The sequence below is a fragment of the Phaethon lepturus genome, unplaced genomic scaffold (genome assembly GCF_000687285.1).
Source record: "Phaethon lepturus isolate BGI_N335 unplaced genomic scaffold, ASM68728v1 scaffold1861, whole genome shotgun sequence".
Classification (NCBI taxonomy): Eukaryota; Metazoa; Chordata; class Aves; order Phaethontiformes; family Phaethontidae; genus Phaethon; species Phaethon lepturus.
The window spans coordinates 5,192-17,538 of record NW_010515316.1 but is presented as its reverse complement, the minus strand read 5'-3'; the positions used below and the strand labels follow the sequence as shown (position 1 = coordinate 17,538).

At 48.1% G+C, this 12,347-nt stretch overlaps 1 protein-coding gene across 1 annotated transcript; it reads right to left on the bottom strand.

Moving 5' to 3' along the window:
* Positions 1–346: 346 nt before the first annotated feature.
* Positions 347–10,408, bottom strand: DEPTOR (DEP domain containing MTOR-interacting protein). The gene is made up of 8 exons (XM_010295652.1): positions 10,210–10,408; positions 6,985–7,108; positions 5,566–5,744; positions 4,765–4,950; positions 4,248–4,388; positions 3,849–3,919; positions 1,741–1,845; positions 347–547 (listed from the first exon to the last, which is right to left on the bottom strand). Exons 1-8 carry the CDS (start codon positions 10,406–10,408, stop codon positions 422–424), a joined length of 1,131 nt encoding a protein of 376 aa, XP_010293954.1. The 3' UTR covers positions 347–421.
* Positions 10,409–12,347: the final 1,939 nt, after the last annotated feature.

Genomic DNA, 12,347 nt, shown 5'->3' with positions numbered 1-12,347 from the left:
CACGGCTTAGCGGGCCATCTGGAAAGCACACTGTTCTTGGTAGACCGCACAGACACCTCGGGGGAGCTCAGACATACTCACTTGCGTGGTATCAAGCTTCTTGCTGCTTACCAGCTTGTACCACCCGCTTGCCGCTTGGCTGGGTGAATGGCTTGTTCTAAGGCTTGGTTTCATGATGTGCTGAACTCTCCCACCGACATTAAAAAGGAGCTGAGACCCTCTCAGGATCAGGTACAGCCAAATATTTCAACACCATCAAAATCCAAGACTTCTCCATTAGAACAGTTTTATTTGAAAATATATTAAAAAGCCTGGTTAACATTTCAGAGAGAAAGGTCAAGCTTGGTCCCTCCCCACAGTCCATCCTTGCTCAGTGGAGTGTCCTGCCTTTCCAAACAGTTGTGGCATGAGACTCCATTGCTCATTCAATGGCTTCCATGACTTCCATCACAAGAGTTCGTGGTCCTGTCATGATGAGGCTGCTGATGGTCTGGTAGTCCAGGTGCAAAACATACATACCATTCACTGAGAAAACAAACTGGCACACCTGTAAGGAGAGGAAGGGCAAGTCACCTTCAGCCAATGTCTTCACGGCAACTTCTGCCCATAACTGACTAGAGCCAGAGGCTGCAATGCAAATAACTTCCTACAACATCCCGCAAACCCTGAAGCATTACCACTCCATAAACTACACTAATAATCGCTGCGTTACAATCACTGCATCATAAAAAAGGGACCAAAGGGATTTAGACCGTGAGCTAATAGAGAAAAAAATCCACTCGTTTCTGAGCAGTGGTTCATTTCACAGATGGAAATGAGACACAATATTAACATCTAGCAATTTGGTAGCAAATGAGATTAGGTAAGGAGAAATGAAGCGGACTCTGGAGTAAATGAAACAAATTTATCCACCCCCTTCCAATCCTGCCTGAAGCAAACAAAGAGTCACACTCTGCCTCTGAAGGATCCCATTATTATTTCAAATATCCATATGACTTCAGACTTGTATCAGGTTGTAGAAATTACTCCCTCACTGATGGGGTTTTCACAGGGAACTGTGAAACTCTACATTTCTTTCATTCACACTTAAAGCTCTGCACACAAACCCCATACATGCCGGGGTCCAAAATGTGTTTCAAGACCTAAGTTCATTTCACCTGAGCTGGAAAGAATGGAAATTACTTGACAAAACAAAACAAGGCATCAGTCTAAGGTTATCAAAGCTTTTGTGTATACGGAAAAGAGTTCCATGCAGAACTATGTTGTTAATAGCAGAGAAACAAAATACGTTACACCTCGGGAGCTGAGAGAGCAAGCGATTCAGGATAAAGCTCTGCTCTTCCCCTGCTTCGCTTGGGTTCTGTGCAGGAACTGGAGCTGAACTGGCAATTCTTTGCTTTGTTTTTAGCAGCTCAAACAGAGCTTCAGCATCTCCAAAGTCTACCACGGGGACAGCTGTTTTGACAGGCTTTTTTCCAACGTTAGCTGCCTACAGCCCCTGTGCTGCCCCGGCCAAAGGCAAATCCACCGCCATGGAGCCAGACGCAGCGTACGTGGCCTGCGGAGAGCATCCTCCCCTCCACCTCTCACAGCGCTGCCAGAGCTCCGAGTGCCGACTCGATCGGACTGATCTCCGCTGCAGGAGGTGGGATTATATCACAGAGGATGCGTTCAGCCTGAAAAGCTCAAGCAGGATGTAAAAGTTTTGCCTCTTGTTAAGTCCCCACAAGTAAGAAGTACCTTCATCCCTGCTGCAGCAGCAGGTCCTCCTGGGTCCACCGCCTGGATGTGGCAAGGTCTTCCTCCTCGGACCACAAACCCCCAGCCCACCGCATCCCCTACGATCTACAAGCAGAACAAAAACCAAGGAATGGGCTGGATAGAGGAGATGCAGCAGTTCCTAGTGACGTGGAAAGCTCTGCTCATGATCCTAATCTCTGTCATGAGCGGAAGAGAAAGGAAGGGTTTGCCTCAAGGCTCCTCTGACCACCAGCGAGATGAAAGGACCTTTATTCTTTGCTTCCACCTATGTTAGCAATAGTCCATGTCACCCCACAGTTCTTTCTCAACCTCCAAGGTGGGAGGAGAGCATCTCTGGGCACTTGGGAGCTTTCTGTATCTGCAGCTATAAATCTCTGACAGCTCCTAGCGTGGCAGCTGGGGACAAATTCCTCCTGGGAATATTGGTTTCAAGGACAGTCTCTCTGTCTCTCTGCTCTTATCCTGGTGGATCTTTTCATTCACCTGTGCCAGTGTCTCAGAGAGCATCCTTGTTTCCACTCTGAGTTTGTGAAGGGTTTTTGAACAGATGTCACCTGCAAATCCAGCATGCCAGACACTCTGCCCTTCTGGACTGTTTATTCCTCTCTCTGCAGGTGTAGTTAACACCTCTCCCTGCCTTGTTCAGCGTCTTGCTACATTTGGGTAAAATACACTTTATTTTTTTTAAGAAACACTGAATTCTCTGAATTTCCTCCAACACCATCATTCAGGAGAGCAGAATGAACTATTCCTCGCTATGCACCAAGCAACGTGCAGAAGCACAGTTTGATTGCTCTCTGCAAAGCTGCTTTTGGACTAATGTTCCCTGCCAGCAAGCCCAGAAGAGTGAAGCACAGAAGCCGCAGTGCAAGGCATGCACCAAGAGCACGTCGAGAACATTTCCAGGACACGCACACGGTGCCTTTTCCTTGGCACAGGAAAGCACTTCCAGGGTGCAAGTAGCCAGTCTTAATTTTCCTCACTCTGATCTCAGTCTTACAGAGCAGTTTGCTGTAATACTGTGGGCATCTGATGTGACTAAAAGAGAAAAGGAATTCCCAAAGGACTTTGCACATTACCCATATAAATAAATAACAGCAACTGCACAGCTAAGCAGAAGGAAATGAGCCATGAAAGGCCCAGGCTGGCAGAGTTGAAGGGCAGGGCAAGAGCATTCAGGAGTAGAATGAAGGGCATGTCCTCATACATGCCACACTAATCACCAGTTCTCTTTTTCTTGCTCCTTCCCACCAATTTCTACAGCACAGTTAATTTGGGAACCTGACCCACAGCTCTCCTGTAACCCCCCTAGTGTCAAACCAGTGTGGCAAGACAGCCCTCACGCTTCCTGAACTGGCCACCGTGAGATGCCTCCTTTCAAAGGTGGGCAAGAAAGGGCTGAGAAGTTCTACAAAAAAATAAAGCACAATAGGATCCCCAGGGCAGGAACTGTCTTGCAACAGTCACACCCAGCACCCCGCCTTGACCGGTCCTACAACTTTAGAAATCATTAGAAAAGCAAAACCCCAAAACTCAGGTTGTCTGCAGCATCCTGGAGATTTTGCAGTGTGTTTGTTTTGTCCGTGGGAAAAAACCCAGCCCATCCAAAGAAAGGGAAAAGTGGTCCTCAGATGCTCCCTGTGCAGTGCTGCTCCATCAGATGCTGATGGATCCTATCAACAGATCTGATCTGCAGCAAGTACCCGAAAGATGCGTAAAGCCGTGCACAAAGGTGATATCTGTGTGACACAGAGGATGTGTGTCAAAGTCTCAACTGTCACAAGACTCGACTGATTCTACAGTTTGCATGGAGCCGGAAAAAATATAAATGGGAGATTTTTCCATCCAGGAACCTGACCTCCCCCTTTGATACACATTAAACTCAAGCGGAGGCTGGGCACATGCTCATCGACAACAGTATCTGAAGACATCGACCCACTGAGACTCACCAAGAGAGCTGCGATGACGTGACAGGCAGTCAAAGTTTCAACATACAGAGGTCAGAGCAGCAGACAGAAAGCGATCAAAAAGCAGGCAGAGAGCTCGATACTGTTGAATTAGCAATACCATTCGTAATGGTCACTTACAGTTAGTGTTTTCTTGACGTAGGGGCCCCCGGGGGACAGGAGCTCTTCATTGGTGACGGGTCTCTTTAACACTAGAGCAGAAGGTGACAGATCCTATCAGAACCAAGGGCTTCATACAGTAAAATGCATAACGAGGCAGCCTGGGGATTACCACGGGCTGGAGAACAGATGTTAGAACCAGCCACAGTTACTGCACAAAGAAATCTTTGCATTCATCTCAATGTTTTTCAAAACACTTGCACAACTTTTCAAGTCAAGACTCAGAGGTGAGGCTGACCCTCTCCTCTCGCAAGTCACCAAGCTGACAGCAGATGGGTTTGGACCTGAGGCTTGAGCTAGCCCATGCCCTGAAGGAATAGATTATCCTGTGCCACGACAGGGCAATGCAGAAGCCCAGACCTGATTTGGGGTTGCACTCAGCCACAGGAGGGAATACCAACGTAGGAGTAGCGCTGAAGTAGGCGTTGGAGTTTCCAGCAAGGGAAGTGATGCTGCTCCTTCGAACCGCTGAGACAATTTTGATCTCCTTGTTGGTCTGGACTGAAAGAGGCAGAAATAACAATTACCCAAGAAAGGAACAGATGAGTTTAAAAGAGCAAACTTCCCCCACCAGCCTGACCCACATCTGAAAGGCAAGAATGGACGGAAAATGGCATTAGAGCTTAGAAAGAATAAAATGAGCTTCAAAGAAAGATCAACAGCTGAGTTGATGGTAAGTTGAGTTATTTTCCTGGGATGGGGAGCCACAATAGACTGGAACTGCATCATGGCATCCACCACAAACAGATGGATGGTCACTTCATAGGATGCTTGGAGGAACACCCTACACCCTGTGAGAGCAACATCCCCAGCTTTAGGATACTCTGGTAATGTAATTCTTGCTTTCACAGCCCTCCACAAACACATCCACAGTTACCAGAGAGAAAGCTGGTGTTGCCTGGGTCTGGATTGAGCTTGCGAAGACAGAAGGGGCTGTCTGGGCTCTCGGAGAGGGCACGAGAAGAGTTCTCATTGAGTAACTCTGTGAGACGACGCCTCCGTCGAAAGTTGATCCAGAATTGGTAGAGGATGTCACTGTCAAAGAAGTGATGCCTGTTGGAGACTAGGAGAGAACAGGGGAGGAGGGAGAGGCTGAGTGAGCATGGAAAATACATAGCACATACACTGAGGGACCCAGATGAATTGCTTTTAATGCTTCTGTGTTCTATTGCAGCTTTTCTGACTGTTTGAGAACACTACCTGTAGGGAAGGACAAAGAGCAAGGCCACCTCCCCGAGAGATGCCATGTCCTAGGGGTGCATCACCGAGTCACAGCCCTCCACCTGTCTCAAGACACTCAGAGGACTCCCTGCCATCTGAATTGAAAGTTTAATCCCTGCAGATGGTTATGACCTCCAGCCAAGCAGAGCTGCATACCTCATTACCCAACCCTCCAAACCCAGGCATGGACCCCAGCCCTGCAGCCAGAGGCTTTGAAGAACTGAAGAGCAAGAGCTCAGATTTCAGCTCAAAGCCTTTGTGGCTGGTGGAAGATTGCTCTGATTTCAAAGGTCACCAGCTCCAAACATAGCACTAAAAGGCCCTATTGCCATCTCCAAGTGGGCACTTGACCAGCACTTGTGGCATGACATGAATGGGGATTTGTTCTTAGCATAGCCTTGACAACTATGCTCATCCCTTGCTTTCCATCACTGGCTCCAGCCAGACCCTCACTCACCGTGTTGAATGATCCCATGCTCCAGCAGCGCCCGTCCCAGCTCCACCGCTTCCTTTCGGTTCTCCGCTTCTCCCTCCTGGACAAGCCAGTCGATCATCTCGCAGCCCAGGAACGTCCTCTGGTACTTCACCGAGTTCTCCTCTCTCACCTTCAGAATTGACTCTTCCATGCTCACCAGCCTGGCACAGAGGTGGGACACAGCCCCCGTGACGCTGTGTGGCCCTGCCGTCCCACACGGGAGCTGCAGCCAGCCAAAGCACGGTCAAGAGAAGCGGGCAAAGCCGTACAGCCGAAACATTGCTGGGAGCAGTGAGAAGCGAGGGAGAAATGCGGAGCTGCGGTCAGGCAGCTTTGTAAATCTTCATCACAGCGGAGGAAGCAGCTTCAGCGAAATCAGTTCAGCTGGTGACCTCAGCTAAAGACCGCAGGGGACAGCCAAGCAAGCAACCGAGCGCACGCAGGCAACGGCAGATCGTCCAAACCGACGGAGAAGGCGCGTTTCAGCAAACGCGCACCCCGTTTGCAGCACACGCGAGCGCTAAATCCAGAGTCTCCGCGAGAGGGTGCAGCGGGCTCAGCCGTGAGATGCTCTCCCCGGTCCCGGGGCCACCGCTGCCGAGCGACAGCAAAGCACAAGGGGTGCACGCCTGCCAGAGGGGCGGGGGACAGCCGAAATCCCCGCCCGCCTGGCTGAAGGACATCTCCCCCCCGTGCCAGTTTGTCAACCTGACTGCCAGGGCTTGAGGACGGAGAAGAGGCTGTTCAAGGAAAGGGGTCCAGAGGGTGGTCGTGGTTGAACCCAGTCTAACAAAAGGACCCGTGAGGTACCTGGGAAGATGGCTTGGACTTAGAACCAGAAACAATCAACATGAAGAAAACTGAACACTGGGAGGTGGAAGGAGTTTTCTTTACTGTCTGAGAATTAGTTTTTCCATTACAGATTTTGCAAATAGGCTAAGCAAGGGGCAGGGACCCAGGCCCACGAGGGCCCTGAAGATCCTACACTCTGCTGATTCTGGTGGGACACAAGAACTAATAGTGCTGGGTGGAAGCAGCTCACCCAGGGAGGCAGATGCACTGGACGCGTCCATCCCAGGAGCGCTCAAACTGCAGGTTGGACCCGAGTGCTTCCCTGTACCGGATCCCACAACCTGTCCTTGGGCTGGGGTCCTTGAAAGCATCCATGAGTTCAGAGCACAGCTCCTGTCCCAGCCCCAAGGAGGCCGGTTGTCCCGCAGCTGCGGCAGGGCTCAGGAAACAGCATTTCCCAACGTTACAGCACGGGGCACAGAGAAGGAAGAGAAAAGCCAGCTGCAGCCGTGGCTCCCGGCGTAGAGCAGCGTCAGCAAGCGCAGCCGGCGGTGCGCACTCCCGACGCCCCTCACCAAGAGTTGTTTCGCAGGGGAAGGACTCACGTACTTCTCGTAAAGACTCTGCCCTCTCATGAACACCTTCACGTCCTTACTGAGAGGGAAGGTCCCATCATCCTTGCGGAAGCGGTACAGCAGCTTGGCGTCCTTGTAGTCCAAGTGCTCGTCGCAGACTGAAAGGAGGAGTTGAGAGCAGGGACGTCAGTCCTGGGGGTGGCTGTTAGTCCATGAGGGACAGAGCGAGCTGCACAGGGCACAGACTCAGCTGGGTGTTATCTCCAGGTTACAAGCTACAGGGGCTGCATGCCATGTCCTTCTCTCTGCCACTCATACCACGCAGCAGCCAGCACCCGAGCCTTCGGTCCCCAAACTAGATGCTTATGAATCCCTGCAGCCCGTGCTGGTGGGAGACGTCAGTCCCACTGAACACACCTTGGGCAAGCTTGAGTTTGAGTCTACATTTTGATCCAGATGCTAAAACGTTCATTAGAACAAACTGGGAATTTTTGGGGGTTTTGTTTTGGGGTTTTTTTTGGTGGTGGTGGTTTTTTGGTTTTGTTTTTAGTTTAAACATTGATGTTTTGGTTTAGACTAAAAGAAAACAAACAGAATTGTATCAATCAGCTTTGTTTAGAAAGCTACTGCCACACATAAGCAGACTTGAAGGACAGGAGGAAACCCTCCTCCACTGCATCCAAAACCCCATAAAATCACCTCTGTCCCTGTCAAAAAAATATCTGTAAGCTAAAATGTGCAATGACACCAACTTGTCCACACCATTTTGTGCCAACCCTGCCCAATTCATTTGCATGGCAAACTGACTTCAAGAGAAATTCTTCTTCACACATAGGTGCACACACAACTGGAATAATCAAATCAATATGAAAAGCCTCTGTTTCATATTTATCTTGGGAATCAGCACACAGTCTGTAAATGCACGGCTGTTAAGTGCATGCAACATTTAGCAGGTAAATATTTGGGATATGACTTTGAGATAAACTTGCCTGCAGCAGATTCCTAGACTACAAGTCTTAAAAAAAAAAAAAGACATACACACAAAAAACAATCAAAAAAATCAGTCCAGCTCAGTCAGCCTACCTTTCTTCAGGTCCACCCATCTGAAGCAAGAAGGAGAAACTTCAGCAGTGAAAAAAGAGTAAAGAATACGCCCAGAAAACAAAGAAAATTAGTCAAAAGGAAAAGAAAAAAAACCAACACAAAGATTTCCTCACTACAGTAACCTAATCCACTAGAGTGAAATTCAAAGGAAAATTTTAACACTTGTTCATTCTTCTGAGCAGACTGGCTAACCTTCTTTCCCCTTTTGGTGAGGAGCTCAATGCTAAAAACTGTAGATTATCTGGAGTTCATCACCCCTCCCGAGCAGTTGTCCTGGCGTGAAATCGGGATGCTAAAGCCCATGACTCATCAAGCAAGAAGGCAGGTCAAGAAGATTGTTTTAAAACATGAGGGTTTGCATCTTAACACCTCCAAGGAGCAACGGATTCAGATGTCTTTGCAACAGGAATTGAACGTAAAACCTTACAGGACTGCGCCCGTAGAAAACCAAAGCATTTTTGCTATTTGAAGACCAATTTCAACATGTTTCCAGCATGTAACAGAATAACAACTCAAACCACATCAAACCATTAAGAGGTAGCACAGACAATGATCTTCATGAGATAATTATCATCTTCTGGATCCCAGCAGAGAAGAGGGTAAACAGTTTAAACAGCCAGTTGCAAAGCACTTAGCACAGGGCTGCAGTTAACAGCCAGCCCCGTTTCCACAGGACTAACGAAAATTAATGGTCATAAAGCAAGTTGGAAAGTCAACTTGTGTCCTGCCAGGAATTACCACAGAAGCAGGAGGGACGTGCCCACGATAAGCAATCAAAACAGCACTGGTACCCACTGCTGCGCAGGTTTGATTAACTAATGGATTTATTTGAAACTATCAGCTGGAGAGATGGAAAAATAATCAGTTTCGAGTGTTAATGGTTAACTGAGAACTCATTGCTTCAGCTTTACGCTTTTGTGATAAAGCACAGCAGCAGTTTATTTTTATTCAAGGCAGCTTAATGTAAAGGGCATTAACCTCAGCAAGTAGCAGATGGCAACAGAGAGTGTTTGCATTGCAGTGGTCCAAGGCAGCTATTTCTGGACCCGAGAGAAGAGGGGGGAAGAGAGGGGGGAAGAGATTTGGTATGGTTGTCATCTGCTCCTGTCTCCTCAGCTTCATCCTCTTGTGACAAACTACCACCCAACTCCAGGTTACCATAGCTCGTGTCCCAAAGACTTGGAAGCAAGCGAGCTCCGCCAAGAGTCAGCAGCTCAGCCACAACTCCACAACCCTTCCCACCACGGGCAGTGTTCTCCCAGCCCTGTTTGAAAATCCAGGACTTTTGTTCCCGATCGGGCCTGAAAATCCAATGGAGAGAAACTGCTCTTTGCTAACATGAAGCATTTGTTTCCTGTTGTTGTATCGGGACCAAGGGCTGGACCTTGGGGATTGCTCTGCAGTTCAGGGACAGGCACAGACCACATGATCTGAGTTAATCCAAAACTGCTGAATGTTCCAAATAATTTTTAAAAAGAACAAAGCCTGAATACTACGAGCTGGGCTTGACCACCAAGCTGCTTTTCTGCCCACCCCTCTTTTATTTTTTTTCTCCTTTTAACAGATCCCACAGACAAGCTGTTGAAATGGCATCTCACACCTAATTCCCAAGGCAGGCATCCCTACAGGGTTGCTTCAGCCCCAGCTTTACAGGTACCAGGTGACTTTTTGCTTTGAGTGGTGTTGTCTCCACGTCCCTATTTGTCGTCCCCCCCGCAGCATGGATGGGGAAACTGTGAAGCATGTGTTACCAGTCGGCTTCCACTTCTGCAGGGCACAAACACCAGCTAGACCCGCTTCTGTAAAAATATCCACCACCGGCTGCCGATGCAATTGCTGTAGGGTCAGGCATTACTGAACTGGCTTTCAAATAACAGCCACTTCAGATGCTGTTTTACCAGTGCACAGTCCCTTTTCTGTGGGGCAGGGAACTGGCATATCCCCCAAAGCACTGCAGCTTCACACGGATCCAACCCCATGCAGCCTCATGTCTGCCCATCATCTCCCAGCTTCTCCAGGAGCCCTCACCCATAGGAGGGTCATGAAGAGGGACCTGACCATGATTCCATATGCTGAGCTGATGGACACACACCGTGACCAGATACACAGCCTGCTCCCTGGGGAGGCTCGGCAGGTAGCAGAGAAACCCACACACCGTGATGGATGATGTAATGGTCCATTAGCTTCTGCATGAGGCGGATGCCTGTCTCTCGGTCCGGTGCTTCTTTGTGGTCAATCAGCCAGTCTGTGAGCTCTTTCGCCACGAAGCAGTTTGGGTACGTTCGGAGGTGGTAACGTCTGTCCTTAATGAGCTTCCCATCGTGGAGGCGAAGCCTAGAGAGAAGGACAGCCATTGAGCATAGCTGGTGTTACAGGAGAACTTGGGTCTAATAGCCTAGTGTCTGCCCAGCCTGGAGAAACCACTGATGATTTGGCACTTCTGGCAAGCACCCGGTGACTTATAAAGTCAACCAAACCTCTTGCCTTTGCAAGGCTGCATGAGCCTCTCCATCATCCCCTTCTCTACTCATATCACTATGCAGGTTATATAATTGCCTGCACCAGACTCAGTCTGAACCACACGTGGCTTTTAGTTCTAAACAAGCCTCTAAAAAAACACTCAGCAGCTAACTGGAGCTTGTGAAAAAGAGTCTAACCACAGAAAAAAAATAACAGTACATGTATTCGTCATCTTGGTGTGATTCTGTGCCTAGTTCTCCTTCCCCATAACCGTGAAAGCAGGAATGGAGGGGCCCCCAGGACAAAGTCTTAGTCATAGCTCAGGGTGGGAGCGGCAACGGCAGCGCTCATTTCTTCCGCATCTAAGAGTTCCAGGTGGATGCCACACACTACCTACTAATCCATGTACCTACTAATCCACAGCAACAGCGGACAGCAGTCTTGACATTTTCTGGTTCAAACTGGGATAGACTGGGACAGAGTTTACCAGAACAAGAAGTGCCCTATCCTGAAAACCCTGCTGTTATAGCTAGTCTGTAACTTCAATGGAAAGATATGTATGAGTGAAAGTTACTCAGGTGAGTGTGGCTTTGGCTTTTAAAAGGACCTTAACAACTGAGCAAGCCACAAGGCACAGAGATCTTATGTGTTCAAGCCAAAGCCAACCCAGCTTGGCAGGAGATCTGTCCAGGAGCCAAACTTTTGCCCTGTAGCCATGACTGTTCCCAAAATACCAACCCTGGAAAATGCCCAGTGCATGAGCAGACTCAGAGGGGAGATATTAATTTAACATCTCCTCTGTAACGCCAGGATGTTTCTGGTTTCAAATTATTAATTTCAATTCACAGTTTTGCCCCAGGCCAGTGTATTTTACAAAGGTATTAATCACTGCAGCCTTTCTTTCTTTAATGCCTCAAGTTCTTTTGTTCTTTTTGAAGAAGTTATGTGGACAACACAGCATGTTGGACAACAGTTTCAGGCACCATACGAGAAGTTTTAAATATCCAAAATCTGTCAGATAATAATGGGTTTTCCTATATTGTAGGATTTACAAATACTACAGTCTCAAAAGTCTTAAGACAAAACCTTCTGTTGAAGAATTAGTAACTGATTGTTGTAATCAATGCTGAGGCTACTACAAGCCAACGTAATTAACAGATATTTTCAGACGTTCCTGGTAACTAAAATACTAAACAAGATTCTTGTAGAACCAACTCCCAGCCTTGCCTTTGACAGGCCTCCCTCAAATACTGAAGTCTATATTCAGTATTTTACTCTCTTTACTTGGAAGGCTCATTCCCACAAGTGACCAGCAGTCAAACCGCATACGGATTTTACCTGAAGAGAACAGTCCACATACAGCTGCCCGCTATTTTTAGAGTTTTTAGCTTTTTCCTTCCTTTATTTCATGGTCCACTGTCAAAACGCAATCAGACACAGTCAGCAGCGACTGCAGGCAGCGAGGCTCCCCACCCCGACGTCCCCACCCCGACGTCCCCCTGCTATGGCAGAAGACAAGCAGCCATTTTTTTATATGCTTTTTTTTTTTCCCTTCATAATCAGCAAGTGGGATGCCACTTCAGGGGCATGTTTGGCAGAGATAAGAAATGTACCAAGAGTACTCTATTGCTATCAAGAGTCTGCAGGAATCTATAAAGAATACACACACACACACACGTTATCTTTACCTACAATAACGCATAGACCATAATCACACAAGGCATGAAGAGAAACTGCTTGGGAGAATACTATTTCCCCTATAGGTCTTTTTTTTAAATCACATTTCAGAATACTGCAGAAAACGCACAGATCTTGGGCGGGTGGGGGGGGGGA

Excerpts from the sequence above, each read along its gene's own strand:
- DEPTOR (XM_010295652.1), bottom strand. The coding sequence starts at position 10,408 with ATGGCTGTCCTTCTCTCTAGGCTTCGCCTCCACGATGGGAAGCTCATT. Across the intron at positions 5,745-6,984 it reads GGGCAGAGTCTTTACGAGAA|GCTGGTGAGCATGGAAGAGT; the intron begins GTACGTGAGTCC and ends CCTCTGTGCCAG. Across the intron at positions 1,846-3,848 it reads ACGTCAAGAAAACACTAACT|ATCGTAGGGGATGCGGTGGG; the intron begins GTAAGTGACCAT and ends TTCTGCTTGTAG.